Source organism: Mustela lutreola, chromosome 4, assembly GCF_030435805.1.
Source record: "Mustela lutreola isolate mMusLut2 chromosome 4, mMusLut2.pri, whole genome shotgun sequence".
Taxonomy (NCBI): Eukaryota; Metazoa; Chordata; class Mammalia; order Carnivora; family Mustelidae; genus Mustela; species Mustela lutreola.
Window position 1 is genome coordinate 25,381,496 of NC_081293.1, and position 21,881 is coordinate 25,403,376.

The following is a 21,881-nucleotide window of genomic DNA, read 5'->3' on the forward strand; positions in this document are numbered from 1 at the left end:
CACCAGAACACCAGAACGCATGAGTCTCAACGGCTGGAGAAGATGAAAATGACGAAGCTGTGGCAGAAAAGGCTCTGCTCCCTACTGGCTGTGAATGCTACGTAATTTCACAGAACATTTACCAATCACGATCAAATACTAAACCAAAGAAAATCCAAATATATTTAAAATTGAAATTGAATATGCCATGCTCTTTGTCCGAAACACCAATAAAAATAATTCAAAACTTTTTTTAAAGTCTAAAAACATCTCAGAATTTTAATAAACTGATGGGAACTCAGCCTCCCTTTTCCTTTCTATCTTCTTCAGAGAAAGCGACCAAGGAACGCCACAGACAAGGACCAGAACAGGCCCAGGGGTGGGGGGATGGTGCTCACATCAGGCCCACCAAGCGCCACCTCACTCACCGGAAGAGCACGCCATGTGGCTGGACAGACTTCACGTAGCCCCTCAGGAGCTGCCTTTCCTGAATGTCCTGGATGGAGTTGATCTCAGGATCAGTTATTTTGCTCTTCGTCTTCGGGTTTGTCCTAAAGGAATAAAAGGCTTATGTACATGTCCTCCAAGCCTCCCTTCCCCACTCTCACCCCCTACTCATTTGCGATAAAGTCTACATATAAGAATGCGACTCTGGACCCGTCCAAAAGCTTATACCTTCAGAGCCCAGCCATACTCTCTTCTGAATTCCTGTCAGGACTTGGCCTCAAAAACATCCATTTCTAACCACAGAACAGGCTGACTTCAGGCCAATCATTCCATGACACAAGCCATGAACTATGGAACCCAGGGGTTGGACCATCTCCCCTCACCGGGGTCACTGGATGGCCACCTTGAACAACTCATTCAGATGTCTGAACCTTGCCCTGGGCAACAAGAGTCTGCGCTAACAGGTTCTTCTAGCAATGTGAATGCCTGCAGCTTTTCTGGATAAACAGGGCCAGGTAGAAAGTGCACGAGCAGAGAAGAAAGGGGGGAAGCCCCAAGTTCTGTGTCAGGTCTATGCAGCCTAGCCTCTCTTCCATGCCCTTCTCTTCCCGACCACAGACACTCACCTGGACGATCGCAGTGACAGAGTCAATACATGGCCTGTAGTAGCCAGGACGTAACACCTGGAATGAGAGCCGGAAAACGAGATGCTGACTTTTCAGCATCCCAGGAGACAGCAGAACGCTGGAGCTTCCTCTCCACAAGGCTGACCAACAGGCCAGAGTGAGGGGACAGGACACCTGGGCTCTGTTCTTCATTCTGTTGAGAATGTGCTGAGGGACTCTGGACAAGTCACCTCTCTGGGCCTCAGTTTACTAGCCTCTCACTACCTAGTCTTCTTACCCAAGAAAGGTGCTGGGAGAAGAAAACGAAGGAGGCATGGATCCCTTGGGAAGACACACAGAACCACATGGGTACTCAGAGGAGGTGACACCAGCCTGATGTTGGATCCCAGTGGTGTGCAGTCTTAGCCACTAACCACTGGGAACTGTAACCAGGGGATGACCTAGGTCCTAGAGCAGGTTCGTGACAGCAGATCAGAGGAAACAGATCATTGAGGCCTGAGCAGGGGAGGCTTCCAAGGAGGGAAAGCAAGGTTTACTCTTTGGTTAGGTTTCCAAACTTTTTTCTCCAAAAACAGCACTTGGCAATGCAAAGTCACAATTTCAAAGTATTGAATCATAGCAGTGGAAAGAAATTCAGCAACAGTCCAAATTTTTCCCCATGACAATAGTCCCAAATTTTTCCTGCCTCCTAGCCCCTAAAGCAGGAAGGACCTTAGGGATCATCTACCTTTAGGCAATTAGTTTATTTTCCACATTAGACAGATAGCATAATTGAATACAACTCACAGATTTGGCTACAATAAAATATATATTTAAAGTAAATATTTTGGGGCACCTGGGTGACTCAGTCGGTTAAGTATCTGCCTTCACTCAGGTCATGATCCCAAGGTCCTAGGATTGAGCCCTGCATTGGGCTCCCTGCTCAGAAGGGAGCCTGTTTCTCCCTCTCACCACCACTTCCCCTGCTTGTGAGCACATATACTCTCTCTTACTCTGTCAAATAAATAAAATCTTTAAAAAATAAAATGAAAATTTTGCTAAAAGCGACAACCACATTTTTAAAAAGATTTTTATCTATTTATTTGAGACAGAGATGAAAGCGAGCGAGAGAAAGCGAGCGAGCATGGCGCGGTAGAGGCGGCATCACAGGGAGAAGCAGACTCCCTGCCAAGCAGGGAGCCCGATGTGGGATTCAATCCCAGGACCCAAGGATCATAACCCGACCCAAAGGCACCCCACAACCACATTTTTAAGCCTCAAAGAGACAAAGCAAAGACAATCATGGATTTCTCAGATGTGTTCCTTTTCTTCACCCAGGCCCTGGATATCTCTGTGCTGTTCAGCTCTGATAAGTGGTGGTGGGTTTATTAGGCAGGTGCTGGCGGCTGGGATACTTGAAGTGGGAAAGAAGATTACAACTTTCCTCCCTCTCTCCTCAAGGCTTCTCACTCTACTGCCAGCCAACCTGGATTCTCTGAAGTCTGTACAGTATCATGCTAAAGCTTGCCTCTTCAATGCTAATTTATTCACCCTGGAAAATAACTTTAAAACTCTGAACTGGGGGCACCTGGGTGGCTCAGTCTGTTGAGCATCAGACTCTTGGTTTTGGCTCAGGTTGTGAAGTCAGGCTCCATACTCAGCGGGGAGACTGCTTCTCTCTCTCTCTCTCTGCTCCTCCCCTCACTCGTGCTAAGATAAATAATCTTAAAAAATCAAAACAAAAACAAAACTCCAAACCAGGCTCATTTTAGTGCACATAATATAGTTCATAAAATACCCCAACTGCAAAAGGTCTCTTTTGCAGAAATCATGTACAGATCAATTTTTTTAATTAAAAAGATGAATGGTCCAGTAGAAAAATGAGCAAACCAAAGAACAAGACAAGCAAAACAAAGAAAAAATGTAAACTGCCAATAAAGAGGGAAAATGACCAGTAAGAGAAGTGCAATTTAAAATGAGAGATCAATTTTTGCCTATTTAATAGCTTAGATTAAAAATTAAGAACATCCACTGTTGGCAAGGGTGTAAGAAACAGTTATATTTATGGCAGGAACATAAATCAGAAGTCTTTTTGGAGAGCACTTTGGCAAAATGTGTAATGCCGTTTGGCCCATCAATTTTAGTTCTGGCAATATATTTCACGATACATTTTCACTTGTGTCCAAACACATGCACAAAGATATTCACTTCATTATTATTGTCCATCAAAAGAGGTTTTAGATAACGATAAAAAAAAATAATGGAACAAAAATGTTAAAAATAAGGTAAAAGAACAAGGTAGAGGGGTGCCTGGGTGACTCAGTTGTTAAGCATCTGCTTTCAACTCAGGTCATGATCCCAGGATTCTGGGATCCAGCCCCACACTGGGCTCCCTGCTTAATGGGGAGCCTGCTTCTCCCTCTCTCACTCCCCCTGCTTGTGCTCCCTCTCTCACTGTGTCTCTGTCAAGTAAATAAATAAAATCTTAAAACAAAACAAAACAAAACAAAAAATTTAGATATACTAGCACAGGAAAAGAAAAAGTCCATGATAAGCTGCTATGAGAAAAAAAGCAAGCTGCAGAATATATCAAATGGAATTCTATTATTACATTAAAAAAAGTATACCTCCATGTGTGTAAAAGTCTTGAAAGATAGAAACCAAGGTATATAATGATGAAAAGTGGTAGAGAAAGTGAGCAGCAACAGAACTTTTCCTTTTTTTTTTTTTTTTTTTTTAAAGATTTTATTTATTAATTTAACAGAGAGAAATCACAAGCAGATGGAGAGGCAGCCAGAGAGAGAGAGAGAGGGAAGCAGGCTCTCCGCTGAGCAGAGAGCCCGATGCGGGACTCGATCCCAGAACTCTGAGATCATGACCTGAGCCGAAGGCAGCGGCCCAACCCACTGAGCCACCCAGGCGCCCAACTTTTCCTTTTTTATTACAATTTTCTTCTGGTACAAAATCAGCTATCATATCCATGTTTTTTTGTTTTTTTAAAGATTTTATTTATTATTTGACAGACAGAGATCACAGGTAGGCAGACAGCAGGCAGAGAGAGAGGAGGAAGCAGAGAGCCCAATGCGGGGTTCGATCCCAGGACCCTGGGATCATGACCTGAGCTGAAGGCAGAGGTTTTAACCTACTGAGCCACCCAAGCGCTCCACATTCATATTTTTTTATTTTTTTATTTTTTTATTTTTTAAGATTTTATTTATTTATTTGACAGAGAGAAATCACAAGTAGATGGAGAGGCAGGCAGAGAGAGAGAGGGAAGCAGGCTCTCCGCTGAGCAGAGAGCCCGATGCGGGCCTCGATCCCAGGACTCTGAGATCATGACCCGAGCCGAAGGCAGCGGCTTAACCCACTGAGCCACCCAGGCGCCCAGACATTCATATTTTTTTAAAAAAAGAAATCTACAATCCCACATAGAGCTGAAGAGCAAAAAACTGAACAAACTAGGCCTACCTGACAACCTTCTGGGGGACGAAGTCTTCCAGGGGTGTCTCTGAATAGGAGTCACTCAAGTGAAATACACTGACCCTTCCAATCTTCCCAAAGGGGAAGGAGACAGTCAGCCCCTCCTTGGGAGTCACCTTCACCACTCGGCCCATGGCCACTTCCCCCTTCTCAAGCTTGTGAGGACCTGGTAGGTAGGAGAACGGTAGGAGAATAAACCTGACTCAGGGAAGGGCAAATGAAGAAAGAAGCTGGAACACTGGCCAAGCACAGGCTGGGGAAGTCAGAGGCTGCTCAGACTTGGGGATATCTAGGCAGAGTGGACCAAAACGATCATAAACACCCACATTACCATGCCATGTAGTGGGGAAATCTCAGGGCCTTGTAGTGGACAACCCCTTCTGAGAGACTTGAGAAAACCAACCAAGTCAGAAAATGTGACTCAGACAGTAGCAAACTGACACAGGCCAGAGAACAAAGTCCCCGAAGAAAGTGTTCCCAGAAGACACAGGCCCCAGTAAGCTTTCTGAGGACTCCAATACCAGAGGCATCCTTGAACCTGGGCACTATCTGATGACCCTTTCCCAGTCCTTTCTACCCTCTCCCTTCTCTGACCAGGCAGCATTTTTCACCACACCTATAAGTGAGAGACACAAGAAAGCCTTGGAAGAATCTGGGCCAACCACAGTAGCCTTCAGAGCCTGGCCAATCCGGAACTTCTTATCTGGATGTTTTAGAACCTGGATGGACAAGAAAATTCCTTTAATGTTTGGAGAAAAGGTCTGTCATTTACCCAAAACTAGCATTTAAGTCTCTATACCAAGTATGTCCCAAACCAATCCCTGGATAAGTACATACATGGTTTCTTGTAACCAATGCACACACCAGACACGGCCAGCTTAGGAGCCTGGATTTCCTCTCCAGGGATCTCAAGCTCACTGACCTTGAAGCTGAGCGAGGTAAGCAACAAGGGAATCCTGCCCCGGATGTCTGGAGCAATCTCCACCTCGAGCCATTTCTTAACCACGTTGTACTGGAGAAAAACATAGGAGGAGAGACAGAATGGGATGGATATAAACATCTTCTTTTCCCTTCATCAAAATAGAAGACTCTCCTAAAAACTGCACAGCTGAAGGGGTCCTAATCCTACATTTTTCCCAAGGGACAGGAATCCACCCCCTACATCCCACTGCCCCGGCCCAATCTCCATTTCTCACAGACTTCACTCAAGAGTCTGGCTCAGAGCCTCTGCTAGGCTAGCCAACCATGTATCCCTCTTGGTGCCTCAACTGATCAGGAGGCAAAAATGATCTCAGAAGTGTCCTCAAGCATCAGGAACAATCCCACTGACCTCTGCAGACTCCTCCAAGATCAGCTCTGCCGAGTGACGGTTTAATCACCTCTCTCCAGGGCTCAACATCTGATTTCTAAATCAATTTAGATTTTGATTCTTTCCTCTTTTTTTTTTTTTTTTTAAGATTTTATTTATTTATTTGACAGACAGAGATCACAAGTAGGCAAAGAGGCAGGCAGAGAGAGAGAGGAGGAAGCAGGCTCCCTGCTGAGCAGAGAGCCCGATGTGGGACTCGATCCCAGGACCCTGAGATCATGACCTGAGCCGAAGGCAGCGGCTTAACCCACTGAGCCACCCAGGCGCCCCTTGATTCTTTCCTCTTTACAGTGCCCTCCCTGCCCTAAACATGCAGCCCCATTTTTCAAAGTGAACTCAACAAACTACTTATCATGCAGCCACTATGTACATAGCATCATAGTGATAAATAAAAGCCAAACCCCTACCTTCAAGATTATAGTCTACAAAGAGTAAGTCAAACAAGTGTGCAAATAACCAGAGCAGTAGAAACACACTGCACTACGGGAATACATGGGAGAACTAGGAATATGGGGCGAGGGGGTTGGGGGGTATCTGTGCTGGGCCTTAAAGGGTTATAGGAATGAACAGAGGGTACTCTGAGTACAGAAATAAAGACAAGAAGGGAAAGAGGAGGTTTTCAGGCTGATTGGTACACAAGGTGTATGAGGTCAGATTATGAAAAGCTTTAAATACCACTCTAAGACACCAGAGGTTTATGAAACCCACCAAGGCACAAGAGTTAACTAAAGGGCATCAGTGACATGCTCAACCAGATGCTTATGGAAGAACAATCTGGCAGCAGTGAAGAGGAGGTATCTGTCAACGTCAAGCCCAATCCAACTTCCTCTCTGATATATCCCAACTGGTACAGCTTTCACTGATCGCTTCCCTTTCTCCCTTTCATGAACACCTGTTCCACTTGGGGCTAGAACAAATAATCTGGCACCCAGGTACATAGTATTCTGCATTGTACCTGAACTTTATGAAAGACAAAAATCTAGACTCCAACAGCACATTTACTTTAAATCTTGCTCTCTGTTTTTTCTTTCCCTTTCGTATCATTGATCTACAAACATGTTCAACTGTGAGTTGCTTGCTAAGTGTTTCGTAAGCCATAATTTCAGCTCCTCAGTTAGGCTTCTGGTCTCCCACAAACCAACATGGTAGCAAACAGAAGCAAATGTTAAGTGCTAATGGCTGTTGTCTCCAGCTTCTCCCTTTTTTTTCTTCTGAAAAAGGACAGCATCACACTGCAGAGTGTGCACTACTTACCTTCTTCAAGAAACAAATCAACGTCTGCCCAGCCTGGTACTGTTTAACCTTCTCTGAGGGGCTAACAGAGTGAGTGTTGAGAGCAGTGCAGCCATCCTTCTCCAGCTCACTGTTGGCAGAAAAGCAATGGAAAGAGTATGCCAACCTCTGGATACAGCTGCTAGCTTAAAACCATCTCCCCGACGTCGCCATGGATTGACTGTACCCCCCATGTTCATGCACATCACCCACATGCCCATTTCTCTCCTCCAAGGGGAATGGTCATAATACCTGCAAGACAGCTATCTCCTCCACTTCATTTACCTAGGTATGAACAAGCTATAAAGTAGGCAGCCTACAATCTTTAAAAATTTAGGAAAAAACATTGTTTTACTACTTCTTTTGTAATACTATTTACCTATTGCTTTACAGTTTGCAGAACTTTCCCAAATAATCTCTCAATGAATGTGACAACAATCTTATGTGTGCATGAAGCAGGGTAGATATTATTAAACTCATTTTGTGCTATTAAACCAGGAGTTGAAGTCAGGGCTCTGATTCAAAAATCCAGGGCTCTGTCCCCTATGCTACCTTGAAATTATTACTGCCTTTCTGCTTAGTAAAGCAAAAAGGGGATGTGGTTATCAGTCCACAACGCACTTCAAAAAAAAAAAAAAAAATCACAGAACTCCCTCCCCATCCAGCTTACCAAGTAATTTCTAAAACAAAATTAAACAAGAAAATAGTACAAGTAATGCTAATAAACTATCACATATAATAGCAATCACTGGTGAATATAGAAAAACAGAAACATTCATATACTAGTAAAGTTAAAATGCATACACCTTAGAACCCAGAAAATTCCACCTTACAGAAATCCTTGCACAGACACAGTGGAACAAGTTCCAAGATGTTCCCTGTGGCATTATTTATAATAGAGAAAAACTGGAAACCACCTTAAACATCCTCCATTGGTTGGAGAATATATATAGTTGGGCACATTCATAAGATGAATTACTATTTTAACTACAAACACAAAAGCAGATCTCAAAAACAAAATTTTAAGTGAAAAAAAACAAGTTGCAAAATATTAAGTACAGCATGCCATTTATGTGAAGTTTGAAACCACACAAAATAATTTTGTAGACATACGCACGTGCGCGCGCGCGCGCGTGTGTGTGTGTGTGTGTATACAAGCAGGGGGAGTGGGAGAGGGAGAAGCAGGCTTCCCGCAGAGCCTCAATGTGGGGCTCGATCTCAGGACCCTGGTACCATGACCCGAGCCGAAGGCAGACGCTTAACGATTGAGCCAGCCCGGTGCCTTTAAAAAGAAGAATCCTGCTATATACTACTATGTAATGAACCTTCAGAATGTTGTGCTGAGTGAAGCTAGCCAGCCAAAAGGACTGACCATGATCCACTTACACAAGTTATCTAAAGTAATCAAATGCAAGAAACAGAAGTTAGAATGGCAGCTGCCGGAGGCAAGGGGTATAAGAAATGGAGAGCTGTTCTATGGGTATAGAGTTTCAGCCATGCAAGATGAAAAGGTTCTGGGGATCTGTTCTACAATAACGTGCACACAGTCAACAACACTGTGATGCAAACTTAAAAACTGTTAAGAGGGTAATTTTATGTTTTGTGTTTTAACCACAATAAAACAAAAAAGCAAAATGAGGGAAGAGACTGGGATACAGATATACACAAAGAGAATACCACATGAAGACACTCAAAGATAACCATCTGCAAGCCAAGAAGGGAGGACTCAGAAGAACCAACCCTTGTTACCTGGACCTATCTCCCCTTAGCCTGAAGAAACTACCCGACCCCAACTCTTAATTAAATAAGGCATCACACCTCAGGTGAAGATCTGGTGGACTCACAACAAAGATCTGTTTTCATGACAAAGACTGGAGGGGGATCAGGATCAAAATTGACAAAACCAAGGAACCCACACAGTAAACAAAGAGGAGTATGTGCATCCACCAAATCTCACTATTCTGCAACTAAAGGGCTTACTCTGAAGTTCAGTGGTAAAAAGGAATGAGATCTTGCCATTTGTGACAACATGGAAGGATCTAGAAAGTATTACACTAAATAAGAAAAATGAAAAAAAAAAAAAAAGATCCCAAACTGGATCCAACATGAAATGGAACTAGTTTTTCCTCCACACAGAATCCCTCACTGAACACCCCTCTCTGAAATCCACTAGAACGTGACCTAAAATTCCAGTTACTGAGCAGTAGTCTCTACACTCAAAGAATGGGTATTCTTGGCTACATGTGGTTTATTTTTGGAATTACTGAGTTCCAAAAAATTGAACTGAGACCAAAAATGTACCTTTTTGTTATGTGCTGACAAAGAGAACTGCAACCAGACTTTTAAACCCTAAATATAGTTTTTACATTAAGTTTCTTATAATCCCTCTACCTAGCCCTATCAGAGCCTAATATCCTTATTAGAGAAATAAGATAAGCTAGACAGAGGCAAAATAAGTCACAATGCTGGCAGAATCTTGGCAGGAACTCAGTTCCCCACTCTTTCCCTGAGACCATGCTACTGGGGTTCCTCTCACCTTGGCCGGATACTCAGCTCTGGAATGGTTCGAATAAATCTGGGATGACTTATTGGGAGAAACCTGGAGAAAGAAATAATGTCAAATCATTTCTCTTATTCTCTGTACCACCGTAATCTGGAGATCAGACTTTCTCTCTACTCCCAGGAAACCCAGCTTAAAAGCTCCGCTGCTCCGCTGGCAGCCTGCCCACTGGTGACGTGTCAGGCCTGAGGGCTTCCTCTCTTCTCTCAGCAGCAAATGCTGGGCAGTTGACTCATCTGCTCTTTAGCGTTGTCTTATTAAACCCTGAGTAGAATTTTCCTTATAGACTACATTCTCCAACTCTTACTCTAAAGTAAGGAAACGGAGGTCTAGAGAGTACAGTAACTGAAATTAATATGCAAATTATAGCCTAAGAATTATTTTGCTTTTCTTAGTACAGCAAAGATTCCTGGTACAATAATAATATTGCAGGTAGATTTAAAGAAAAGGAGGAGGACTACAGTATGTAGTAGAGAATGGACTATAACCACCTCTAATGTATACTGAGCAGTAACTGCATCAGGCAACCTGCTAGGCACACTGGGTACCAGATGTTCTCTCAACCTCTGCACGAAAGGTGCTAACCACCCATACTCCCATTTTACCAATTAGGAAAATAAAACTCAGAGTGAAGTAACTACTTAAGTCACGGTCACACAATTTTAAGTGGTAAACCTGGAATGCGAACCCAGGTCTCTCTCACTTTAAACTAATGCCCTTAACCACTGCACCATATGCCATTATTTTTTCAAAGGAAAAAAAGACAAAAGGATTCTTTTGGTGAACACTTCTGCTAACTAGAAGAAAATCTGATTCGTGCACAACTTTTTCGAGCCTGCCTCAGTGCCCATTCCTTCTCCCACAATTACAACAAAGTCCCCTCCAAACCAGCCCAGTTCCCAAAGCCTCCGTACTTGAACGTCTTCATGTCTCGCCCACCAATCACTCGGGCAGTGATTGTCTTCCCAACTTTCAGTTTGGCAGTAGGAGATGTGCCCATTGGAACATCATCTAGAATGTGGGAGGCATGAATACAACCAATGATGCCGTCTTCCAGTGTCACAACCACATGGGTGGGCTTAACGGACTTGACAGTGCCTTTGACCATGTCCCCGATGGACAGGGTGTGCTTCTTTACAGTCCCAACAACAAGAGCTGGATCTGCTTCCTCGTCCTCATCGACGGTCTCAGAGTCCTTCCGGGTCTGTCTCACAGTCCTCTTAGCAGCTGGCCCCTCAACAGCCAAAAGAAAACCGGTCACTCCTGGTTCTGTGGTCTTGAGGGTTAGGGAGACACCCTGTCCCACCTGCAACTTCTCTGAGTCGAAGCGGAAGGTGTCATTGAGGTGAGAGGTCAAGGAGAAAGCTGCCAGGTGGCCAGTCTCAACCAAGGAGGCGACAGCAAAGGACTCCTCCAAGTGCTGCACGACTGCCTGGTACTCGCTGCCTTTCTTCAGCTGGAAAACACAGAAAACCCGCCATCCCCACATCTTACAGGGCACAAGTGCTCAGTCATCACCTACTGGGCAGGCTGGGGCTGGGGAAGCCGCCTGAGTCCAGGGAACCCAGGGTTAGGATGAGTTGTAACGAACTAGCCTTCACTCCCTCCACCTGGCTTCCTCTCCTGTTACTGAGGTGACCTGACTAAACTCAAAAGCACTGCATCAGAATCCCTGGAACTTAGCTTTTGTTTTGAATTCAGATTTCTAGGTCCTATCCTAGAACTAGTGAAATCAGAATTTTAAAAGTTACTGGGGTGATTCTTAGCAGAGCTGGGTGTCCCTTAATGGTCAAAGACACTGTCCCCAACTCTTGTAGTTCTGCAGCGCCCCCCTGGTTTATTCACCCTTTCAACCACTCACCAGTCACTATTGGGAGCTCGTCGTGTGTGAGGCGTGTAGCCCACTCTTTCCTCAGAGTCCAACCCTCACACCCTTATGTATGAGCTCACCAGCTTCACTTGGAGATACGGGATATGGATCTGCTAGAAAACTCAGTGAGGGTTCACCACTATTTCTATTTCTCTTTGTCTCCCCATGTATTAAAATTATAGGCAGCCAGACATGAGGAATTATACCCATGTAATTCTCTCCACCTACCCTACACAGTTAGATGCTTAGTAAGTACTTTATTCATTCATTCATTCATTTGTTTATTTAAGTGGAGCCTCACGTGGGGATTAAACTCACGGCCATGATATGGAGACCTGAGCTGGCATCAAGAGTTGGGATGCTTACCAGGTGCCCTCTTAATACGCACTTGAAATGAGGACCGAATATATACATCATCCAGAGAAAAATACCACATGTGTTGAGACACCCCTTGAACCCATTCTTCTCTCACACAGAAATGTACGGGAGGGAATGTGGATGAGCAGCCTGGACGTCAGAACTATGCATAGACTTATTTTGTTTGGGCTATAGGTCTTAAAAAACAGTTTCCAACATTTCCCACATTTATTTCAAATAAAAGTCAAATTCTGCCTCATCTTAAAAATCAGACTCGGCAACAGCACATGCTGATGTTCCCACGTGGCAACAAGCCCCTCTGTGGGCTGGCCGTGCCCACTGCACTCATTTACACTATCCACCCGGCTCTAAGCCAGGGGACCACATCATTTATCATTGGCACCAGAGTGCAAGTCGGTACTATTACTAACCCCACCAAGACCAGAGAAGAGGTATGGGAATGACCCACACCAAACCAGGCAGTCAAGCACCTCATCCACAGGCATTTGCACTGAAACCCCTGAGCAAAGTGTGTGGGGCTGATGAGGTAGGTGATGCCTTTGAAACCTTGGGAATGGAAGTCATCGCCAGCTTACCTTTTTAGCTCTTCTGTTCACCAAATCGTGGCAAAGGGAAACATGTACCTCCAATTTCAACATATCAACATTTAAGATGACAACCTTCTTCTTCTGCCCAGGTTCCACCTCCTGCCCTGCAGGGCAGAAGCAAACACAGCATGATCACCCTCCTGGAGCAGGGAAGGAAGCATCTCTCCAAGAGCCCTGCAAGCCCTTGGGGACAAAAATGAAAAGGGGACATCCGTCCCGGGATGATATGGGCAAGGAAAACCAAAAGTGTAGCTCCCATACTTTAAATTCAGGTGTGCCTTAATTTATGCAACCTGCTATATAAAATCTAGATTTACCCAATTATAACAATAGGATTCACACTTAGATCTTCTTTGGCACGCTGTCAGGTGTCTTGATTTACATAGATACAAGACTGGGATGCTAACATTTTCTACTGAATCAGCTCCTCTACATTATGCATTTGGGAATTCTGTACCCAAGGGAGGGAAGAATGGATGAAGAATTTCCCCCATGAACCACTAGGGGCGAGACAGCAGTGCTCACCTGCCCGATGGTATCTGCTGGCCCTCAGAACCAGGCCAGGCACGGGGCCCTCACTGAACACTACAGAGCCGTCCTCCAACACCTCCTGCACCTCTAGGTCAAGGACCATCCCGGGTGTCATCTCAGCCAACGTCTGGATCAACACAGAGTCTGCCAGAGAGACCCAAAGGAAACAGGATTAACAAGCAGAAACAATACTCACCATTCTCTTCCTTTGGCAACACACTGCCCCACAGAGGAGAGCAGAATCCTGGAGCACTGCGAAGGTCAGATCACTTTTGGTAGAAATATGCGACGCCCGTGAACACTCCGATTGCCGGGAGAGAGACCTGCACCTTTTGCTGACCCTCCCTGGCCATCACTCATGAAAGTAGCCAACAAATACCACAAACACACACTTTCCTTTGCTTTCTGAATTTTCACTGCTTCAGTTTGGAATCTATCCTCTCAAGCTTCTTATTCCCAAATCCCATAAGGATTCCAACAATCCTCCCTGATGGTTGGAAACTTTAGAAATCAACATAACCACCCCTTAGAGTCTTCCAGCAGGTCCCTGCTCCATTCTCTCATCCACCAGGTACTGGCTGAGTAAGTGAGCAGTGAAGGTGTGAACGGATTCACAACAAATGCAAACCTGAGGACACAGAGCTAGGGCAAGTTCTGACTTTGGTCTGGCAGAGAACACAAGGGGGACCTCTGGGATGCTGGTAATGATCTTTATCTGAATCTGGGTTGAGTAAATGAGGGTGTTTGTTTTATAAACAGTTACTGAATTATACCTTAAATGATATATGCAGTTTATACAAGTTATACTCCCATTAAAAAGGGGGGGGGTCTGGGTGGCTCAGTTGGTTAAGCATCTGACTCTCGATTTCTACTCAGGTAGTGATCTCGGGGTTATGGGATACAGATGAGCACGGAGCCTGCTTGCCATTCGCTCTCCTCCTGTCCCTCCCAATCGTGCTCTCTCTGCCTCTCTCTCAAATAAAACAGACGTTCCCCACCCCTGACCCCCCTCAGCCCACGTGCCCCTACCTCGGTTGCTCATGAGGCTGCGCACACCCTGCCGCTCTTCCAGGCACTGGCTCAGGAGGAGGAGACTGGTGGTGGCCAGGTCGCCCAGACCACAGTCCGACAGCCGCAGCGACAGCAGCATGCGCTGCTTCTCCTCATCCACGTTGGTCACCTTCGCAACCACTGTCTGCCCCTCGACGAAGTGGTCACTTGTAGAAGTCACAAACTTGTCACTCATGATCTAACGAGCAGGCAGAAAATAAAGACAGGAAGTCTCTATCAAAACAACTCACTTCATGCCCCCAAGAAAGGATGTGTGGGGGAAAGAGTGGGGAGAGATGGGGGCCAGGAAGATTCCTCAACCCTCTCTTCAGCACAGCTCTACTCCCCTTCCAGAAAACTGTGCAAGGCCCTGGCTGTCCAAGATAGCCTTCTAGAGGGCACCCAGCCAAGGAGGCACATCACTGGCAAGCCATGTCTCTAACACACGATGGTAACCCTCTGCCCTGTGCTATGCATGTTTCTGCAGGCTTCCCCTCTTCTCTCAAATTGTTCTGGCAGGGGATACAAATAAGAGCCGTCTAGGGAAAACATCAGGAGGATAAACCTATGGAAAGGAATAAATATTTATGAATAAACTACAGGCTACCCGCTCTCCCACCGTCTTACACTGACTTCGCTAAGACTCCCTCTGACTCTGGGTCACAGTTTAGTCAGCAGGCATGAGGGGTTCAATGATGGGGTCACTAAGACTTTTTGCAATCTGAAAAGTTCATGACTTCAGTGACACCGTGGTGGAGGGGATCCTTCCAAGGTATTCTGGTATCGTGATGCCTCAAAAACCCCAGAGGTTGCAAAACCGGCACGCAGTGGCTCAGGAAAGTTAACGGCCATGTCTATACATGCTGACAGTGTAAGTCACTATTCTGGAACTGGAGACTAGTCTTAACAGTCCCTGCCCACCTACCCAACGCTGTACTGTGAAGTAAAGATGCCCCTCCCTCCAGGACACAGCCCTATACCAGGACACATGGCTGGGCAAGAATCTCAGCCCCATTCCCCTCAGCCAGGTGGCCTTTCTGCCTTGCCCCTGAAAATCTTACAAGGATTAAGGTATCCTGCACCTTCCCACTCTCAGGTTCCATGACTGTAGTATCTCTCCCCCAAGGCTCTTGGTACATGGAGCTGAACTTACAGCTTTGGGGGCCAGTCCACTAAGACCTGACGGGAACTGGACGAACACACCATAGTCCTTGATGCTCTTCACAAAACCGATGAGCAGCATCCCAGGATGGATTTCTGTGAAGCTTTTAGGATCCTGGCCACCCTCCACGGTGGACACCAAAGCTGGCTTCCTACAAAGGAGCTAATAGCACTTCATCAAGGAACATTCCAGAAAGGGCAGATGAAATAACCATCTCTCCATCTCCTTTTTCCATTCTACCTGCTCTACTGCTACAGTGATTCTCTAAGCATGCAGACTAACAACACTAGCATCACCTGGAATCTGTTAAAATGCTAACTCCTGGGGCGCCTGGGGGGCTCAGTTGTTAAGTGTCTGCCTTTAGCTCAGGTAATGATCCCAGGGTTCTGGGATTGAGCCCTGCATTGGACTCCCTAGTCAGCGGGAAGCCTGCTTCTCTCTCCTATTCCCCCTGCTTGTGTTCTCTCTCTCGTTGTCTCTCTCCCTCTCTGTCAAATAAATAAATAAAAATCTTAAAAAAAAAAAAAAAAAAAAAAAGAAGAAAGAAAGAAATGCAAGCTTCCAAGCACTGTCCCAGACCTACTGAATCACAGACTCTGGAGTGGGGCCCCACAAGCTGTGTAAACAAGGCCTCCAGGTGATTCTGATACACTCTCAAGTTTAAGAACCAGTGTTCTTCCTTTCTCTGTTAGTTCGTCTCCAGGTTACTGAAGAGGACCAAAAAGAGACAGGCTCATCTCTGTGGTTTGGCAGCTGGACCAACCATGACAGGATCCTCCACAATCTTCACACTAACCGACTCTATCCCACCTCCTCAATCTTCACCCTTCGGAGATTTCATTTTACATTCTGTGAGGAAGAGGCAGTGTTCCCCTTTGAAGTACACATACCAAGACCAAAGGGAATACTCGGGAGCCCCGTGGGCCTGGCGGCGGGGGGTGGGGGGGCGGGTATTGGGAAGGAGGACAGCAGCTGCCTCATTAATTGTTCCAGCTCAAGGGGCCAGCACTGCATATAAGAAGGCAAGATGGGCTACTGGAGATATCCCGCTGGACCTGGCAGGCCACACTGCCCCCTGTCCGACACCTTAGACTCCCACTCTGTCCTGAGGAGCTTCTACTGGTAGAACTTCAATCCTCTTACTTTCCACCAGGGGAAGGCAGGGAAAGTACAGTCTGGTCACTGGTTTCGTTTTATGGAGGTACTTCTGAAGTCAAATGACTGACTTTTTCCCATGGAGCTTCCAGTTCGGAACAGAGGCTGACCCAGAGTCTTCCCCCAAGGGCCCACAGCTCTCCAGATGCCAGTAAAGGATACAACACGCCCCTCACTCTGGCTGAGACAGAGTACTCTGTGAAGGGTGTCACCAGTCTGCAGCCAGTGATACAGCAGAGGGCCATTGGCGACGTGGTCCGACAGATGAGGCGTGGGGAGGAAAGCGGGGGTGTTGTAGGGCAGGACAGCCACCTCCAGCCCGTCTTTGGTCTTCTCTAAAACCTTCACATCCACCAACTACTCAGGAGAAGAAAGAAAAAATGGTACTTGTCCTGAGCAGACAGCAACCACATCTGGCTCAGGCAGAGAGAAGTCCCAGCACCAGGGATCACTGAGAGGTCAAGATCAGAGGAGGAGTTTTCTTCCACACCCCACACCACTGCCCCCAAAGACCCGCCAGGGACCCGCACACACACCAGGACCCATTTGAGTGCTCGCATCCCTCCTCTCCCAAGTCCCTCTACTGAGTCCCAGGGGAAAGGCAGTCTCACAGGCTGGTCCTAAAGACCAGAGAGGAAAGAGGACAGCAGGACACTGCTGAATAGCTATACAAGAATGGAGCCTTCCTTTCCTGCACCGCTTCCATTTGCTCTGATACACAGAAAAGAACCCTCTTTCAAGACCCTCAATTCTGTCTAGCCCTAGAACCTTATCTAGACCTTCATCTTTCCCTCCACAGGTCCCAGTGCCCCACGTTGTCAGTGGCACCCCACTTTCTGCCACTGTCAACTGAAGTAGCTTCTCTGGAGAAGTCTAGGTACCTGTCCAAGGCTAACAGTTCTTCTTTTCTTCTGACTGTGTCCCAGATGCTCCTTCTTTGGATCACTCAACAGCTTGAAGGACAAAAGCATCCTCTCTTTGGATGGCTCACAGTTCAGCACCACAACCTTCACCACCTAGTGAGAAATCACACTTGCCTGGCTAACTCTTCCCCGCAGGCCAGCCAGGCCCTGGAGAGAGCTGCCCTCCACGAGCACTGCAGAGGGAGAGGCACGTAGACCTGGGATCAGGTCAGAAAGCAATGGAGAGTAATGTACTGAAAGATACACAGAATCCACCCCCCACGTCCACCTTTCGTGGGAGAGGAAAACATGAATAAGTTTTTGATACAACCCCAAGCTTGCAAAACTTTTTTTTCCTAGATAGACCCAGACTCACTAGTTTTATGGCACTGCCATCTTGTGGTGACAGTGACCTCAGAACAATTTCTGATGTGAGGGCCACCAGCATGTTTGTTATAGGTAAAGACTAATTCATTTCTTCCAGGTTGTGGGGCTGAGGTCACTTAGTTTTCCAGCTTCTGCTGAAACCCCCCGAGGGTTCCTCTCAGTTCTGTTCCCCATCTCCTCCACCTAGCTGGCTCCAACCCACTGCCCCACATGCCCCTTCCTTAGCCCTTAAAAAGTCGTCCTCCCACTACTCTGTCAAATCTGAGTTCATGGGGTCACGAAGGATATGGGTCTGTCCCAGGAAAGGGTTACCTGGCCAGCGTAAAAGACCCTCTCTGGGTCAGGGACATACTCGGCACTGAGCTCATGCTTGGGCACCAGTCCCTGCACATCGTTGTAGAACTTCACGATGCAGCCATAGTCCTTGACCCTGAGGATGAAGCCATGGGTCTGCAGACCAGGCTTGGCATCAGCGTAGGAGGTAATGGCAGGCAGCTTGGACTCAATTAGGGTTTTCTTCAGCGTCATCATCAGCTTCTTGGCTTCAGGATCACAAAGCAAAACCTAAGGGAAGAATATTGGTTGTAATCAAGTTACCCGTTATCAAGAGAGCCATCGGACTGGTCTCTGCAACCTCTGAACCCAAAGGCCAGGGTCTGTCCTTAAGAACCTATCTCTTTCCCTGCTCCCTGCTGGATGACAATCTGGGGAGTATTCACCTATTTCAAAAGTACTTCCTCCCATACGTTCCCTCCTGGGCCTGCATCCACACGCACTGTCCCCCCCAGTGTCCTGGGTCAGTTCCTTCAATGCCACCTCAGCTCCTTCCCAGACCACGTGCCGTCTCATATACAGAATGAACGACCGAGCCAACTCACCACCTCGGTACTACCGTGTATTAGCTACTAACTGAGACTGAGAGATCCAACCATCTCTCATCCCTCAGGTCATCTCTTTAAGGGCAGAGAAATTCCTTTGTTTCTAACTTCCTGACTCCCCTACTATAAAATTTTGCACCAATGGGTGATCAGTATCTCTCTTGACTCAATAAAGAAATAAAACGAAAAGAAGAAAACCTAACGTTGTGAGTGCCTGCACACACCAGGCCTTGTGTTAAGTACTGCATATCACATTTAATCTTCACAACTCTGTGAAGCTTCTCTTGGGATTCAAGACTTTGTTATAAACCACTCAAGTTTCAGCAGCTTAGTTTAGATATTTCTGTGCCTAACACACCCCTTGCTCCTCTTTAAATCCTTTCTAGTTTAAGTACCACCTCTGCCAGAAATCTAGAAGACCTTATGGTCATATAGACCTGAATGTGAAAACTGGTTCTGCCATTTATTAGCTGTGTGACTTTGAGCAAGCTGTGTGACTTCACTTTCCTACAGTTTACTTTCCCCACTGCAAGACAAGGATAACAGTACTTACTTTATGGGATCGTTTTAAGGATTAAATGACATAATGCATGTCAGGGGCTTAGGATAGCAAATAGCACAAAATACATGTTACATGGTGGTTACAGTGGTTACTACTGATACCACCAATATTCCTGTTGGCCCAGCCCACCCTTGCCTCCCCTCTGAGATACGACCATAGCACAGAGCCTACACCAAACCATGTGACAAAAAGTCACACAGTGGCTTGCTCTCTTCATGTATTATTTTGACTCTCAATTATATTACAAAACTCTCAAGGGCTTTTCTCTTCTCAATGCCAGATACAAACCACAGATGTTACATGGTCATTCTGTGGAAAAAGGCAGAAACTTCAGCTGAGAAGCATTGCTCTCTTCCCATCTGGCTTAAACCCCAACAAGACCCTTCAGGAGGCTCACCCGGCACTTGACCTCATCCCCGATGTGGTACTTCTTTTCCGGATTCTTCATCAGGATGTCGGCCAGGTGCATGGGTGGTATCAGGCCCCGGATTTGCTCGCCCACCTTCACCAGCATCCCATATGGCTTTATGGTCAGCACTGTGCCCTAGAGAATACAAAGAAAAGACACCATCATACCTCAAGAATGGCTGTTCCCCCTCTACTTCTAACAACAAAGCAGGTCACATCTCTCTTTTGAAACCCAGCTTCCCAGGCTAACTGCCTGTTATTCCAGATGTCACAGGGTAAAGCACACACCCCACACGGACATGAATGCAGTCTGTTTTGTTTACAGGAACCTTCGCATCTTTCTGCAGGAACATGTTCTCTGTCTACCTCACGAGCACATTCTTTGCAGGAGGGGATTCTGTCTCCTAAGGAACAAACTCTACCTATAAAGGAGATCTGCTCAACTAGGGCTAAATGGCTGGACACGAGAGGCAACTGCAAGTGACCTCGTACTAACATCCCAGGAGCTCAACTAGCATAGAACTAACTTTTGCCCAAATCTAATAAATACCATCAAATGCCAGGATTTATGACCTACTGCCTCTGTGTATTTGAGTGATGCTATTAAGACCTTACCTTGAAATTAATTACATGTTACCCAAAGGAAGAAAAAGAATCTCCAGTTAACAGGCAGGGGTAAGGAACATGACTTTAAATGTGTTCATTTGAGAACTAATGAGCTGCCAGTTAACCTGTGAACTAAAGAATGTCTGAAGGTAAACGAGTATCTAACGATATGCTTGAGTCTTACCTCTACCAGTGCCCCAGGTTTGATGTCATGATATCTAAGGTACTGAGCTTCAATAATGGACCTAGAACAAAAAGAAAATACAAAATTAAATAAGCCAGGGCAGAGGCTACCTAAAATTCAAAGCTCCCAAAATCATGCTGGCAAGAAAGAAAATAGTCCACCATGTCAGGCCAGGAGAAACTGTGAGCAAGCAACCCCAGAGAAGCACACTTCTCCAGCCCCACACGTGTCGATGACAGACTTACGTCCTCAGAGAGAGCAAGGCTAGCTCATCCATTTGGCTGTAATCGATGATTCTACACTTGTGAGTGTTCCCTGGCTTAAAGGAGTCAGCACTGAAGACATTTTTCGAGTCGGAGAGATGGCTGAGCTACAAAGTACCAAGTGATTAAGCACAAGCCAGACACAGTAGATCTGAGGCAATCAGATATAAAAACACACTGACACATTTAGCACCTACTATAAAAACACTGTTGATCGCCTATTAACATAATTCTGGTAACTAAAACACTGCTCTTTACGGTCATAGACTATAAGGTCAGAGAACAGAGAACAGACTATAAGGTCAGAGAACCCTCTAGATCATGGGTCCGAAACCTATAGCTCAAAATAGTGCCTATTTTGCAAATAAAAGTTTTACTGAACACAGCCATGCCCCTTCATTTACGTACTGTCTATGGCTGCTTTCCGGCTACAACAGAGCTGAGTGGTTAGGACAGAGATCGAATGGCCCACAAACCTGAAAAATTTATTACCTGGCCCTTTCAAAACCTTTGCCAAGCTCTGGTGTAGATCTGACTCATTCTTGTACCTACTATCGACCAGGTATCAAAGTCAGTCAAATTAATCCTAAAGAATTCAAAGAACAAACAGATATTGTTCTAATCCCTCTGCAGAGTCTGCCACACCTGGGGATACTCAAAAATAGTCAACTAATACAAGGGATGTAGAAAACAGAAAAGGACCCACATGACCCCAAAGTCTCTCTAGTGATAAGAGCCCACTGAAACGAAAACGCCTCCTCACCCGGGCATAGGCCAGTGCCCCATCCTTCAGCCTGAAGGTGGCGCCGGCCTTGCTGATAAAGCTCTGGACAGGAACGTCATCCAGCACGGCTCCCAGATGCTGGCAAGAGAGCCGGGTGAGGGAGCGTCCCGGCTGCAGGAAGACAGGACGCAGGCTCAGCCGCACAGCCCTGGTCCGAGGATGGACACAGAGAACACAGGCCCTTACCTAGATAAGAGAAAGAGAATCATGAGCAGGAGGAGGCACACAGAATATCAGGCCCCCAGAGCAGACTTTCGGAGTTCAAGACTCCACATCTGCTGCCCAGATTATGGATGGAAGCGGGAATATCAACTAGGGCAATCCAAACAAAATTGGGCAAAAGTCAAACAAAATGCCCCAGAGAAACTGCGTCTAACTAAATTCATGCTCACTCAAGGCCAGGAAAACATACCAGGGTCCCCTTAACAGCATGAGGCTAGTAACGCATATGCGACAGAAGCC

General features: G+C 46.1%; 1 protein-coding gene across 2 annotated transcripts in view; it reads right to left on the reverse strand.

Moving 5' to 3' along the window:
- PDCD11 (programmed cell death 11) overlaps positions 1-21,881 on the reverse strand; it is a 42,634-nt gene that overhangs the window by 5,990 nt on the left and 14,763 nt on the right. For both annotated transcript variants that reach the window (XM_059169034.1, XM_059169033.1), the window contains exons 9-27: positions 21,399-21,605; positions 20,618-20,742; positions 20,373-20,433; positions 19,572-19,718; positions 18,047-18,298; positions 17,327-17,461; positions 16,608-16,802; positions 15,282-15,452; positions 14,108-14,327; positions 13,073-13,222; positions 12,536-12,651; positions 10,627-11,168; positions 9,689-9,751; positions 7,135-7,243; positions 5,434-5,523; positions 5,128-5,230; positions 4,500-4,677; positions 1,053-1,109; positions 408-530 (exon numbers count right to left, since the gene is read on the reverse strand). In XM_059169034.1, the coding sequence (XP_059025017.1) occupies positions 408-530; positions 1,053-1,109; positions 4,500-4,677; positions 5,128-5,230; positions 5,434-5,523; positions 7,135-7,243; positions 9,689-9,751; positions 10,627-11,168; positions 12,536-12,651; positions 13,073-13,222; positions 14,108-14,327; positions 15,282-15,452; positions 16,608-16,802; positions 17,327-17,461; positions 18,047-18,298; positions 19,572-19,718; positions 20,373-20,433; positions 20,618-20,742; positions 21,399-21,605 (3,044 nt within the window). The remainder of the gene's footprint in view (positions 1-407; positions 531-1,052; positions 1,110-4,499; positions 4,678-5,127; positions 5,231-5,433; positions 5,524-7,134; positions 7,244-9,688; positions 9,752-10,626; positions 11,169-12,535; positions 12,652-13,072; positions 13,223-14,107; positions 14,328-15,281; positions 15,453-16,607; positions 16,803-17,326; positions 17,462-18,046; positions 18,299-19,571; positions 19,719-20,372; positions 20,434-20,617; positions 20,743-21,398; positions 21,606-21,881) is intronic.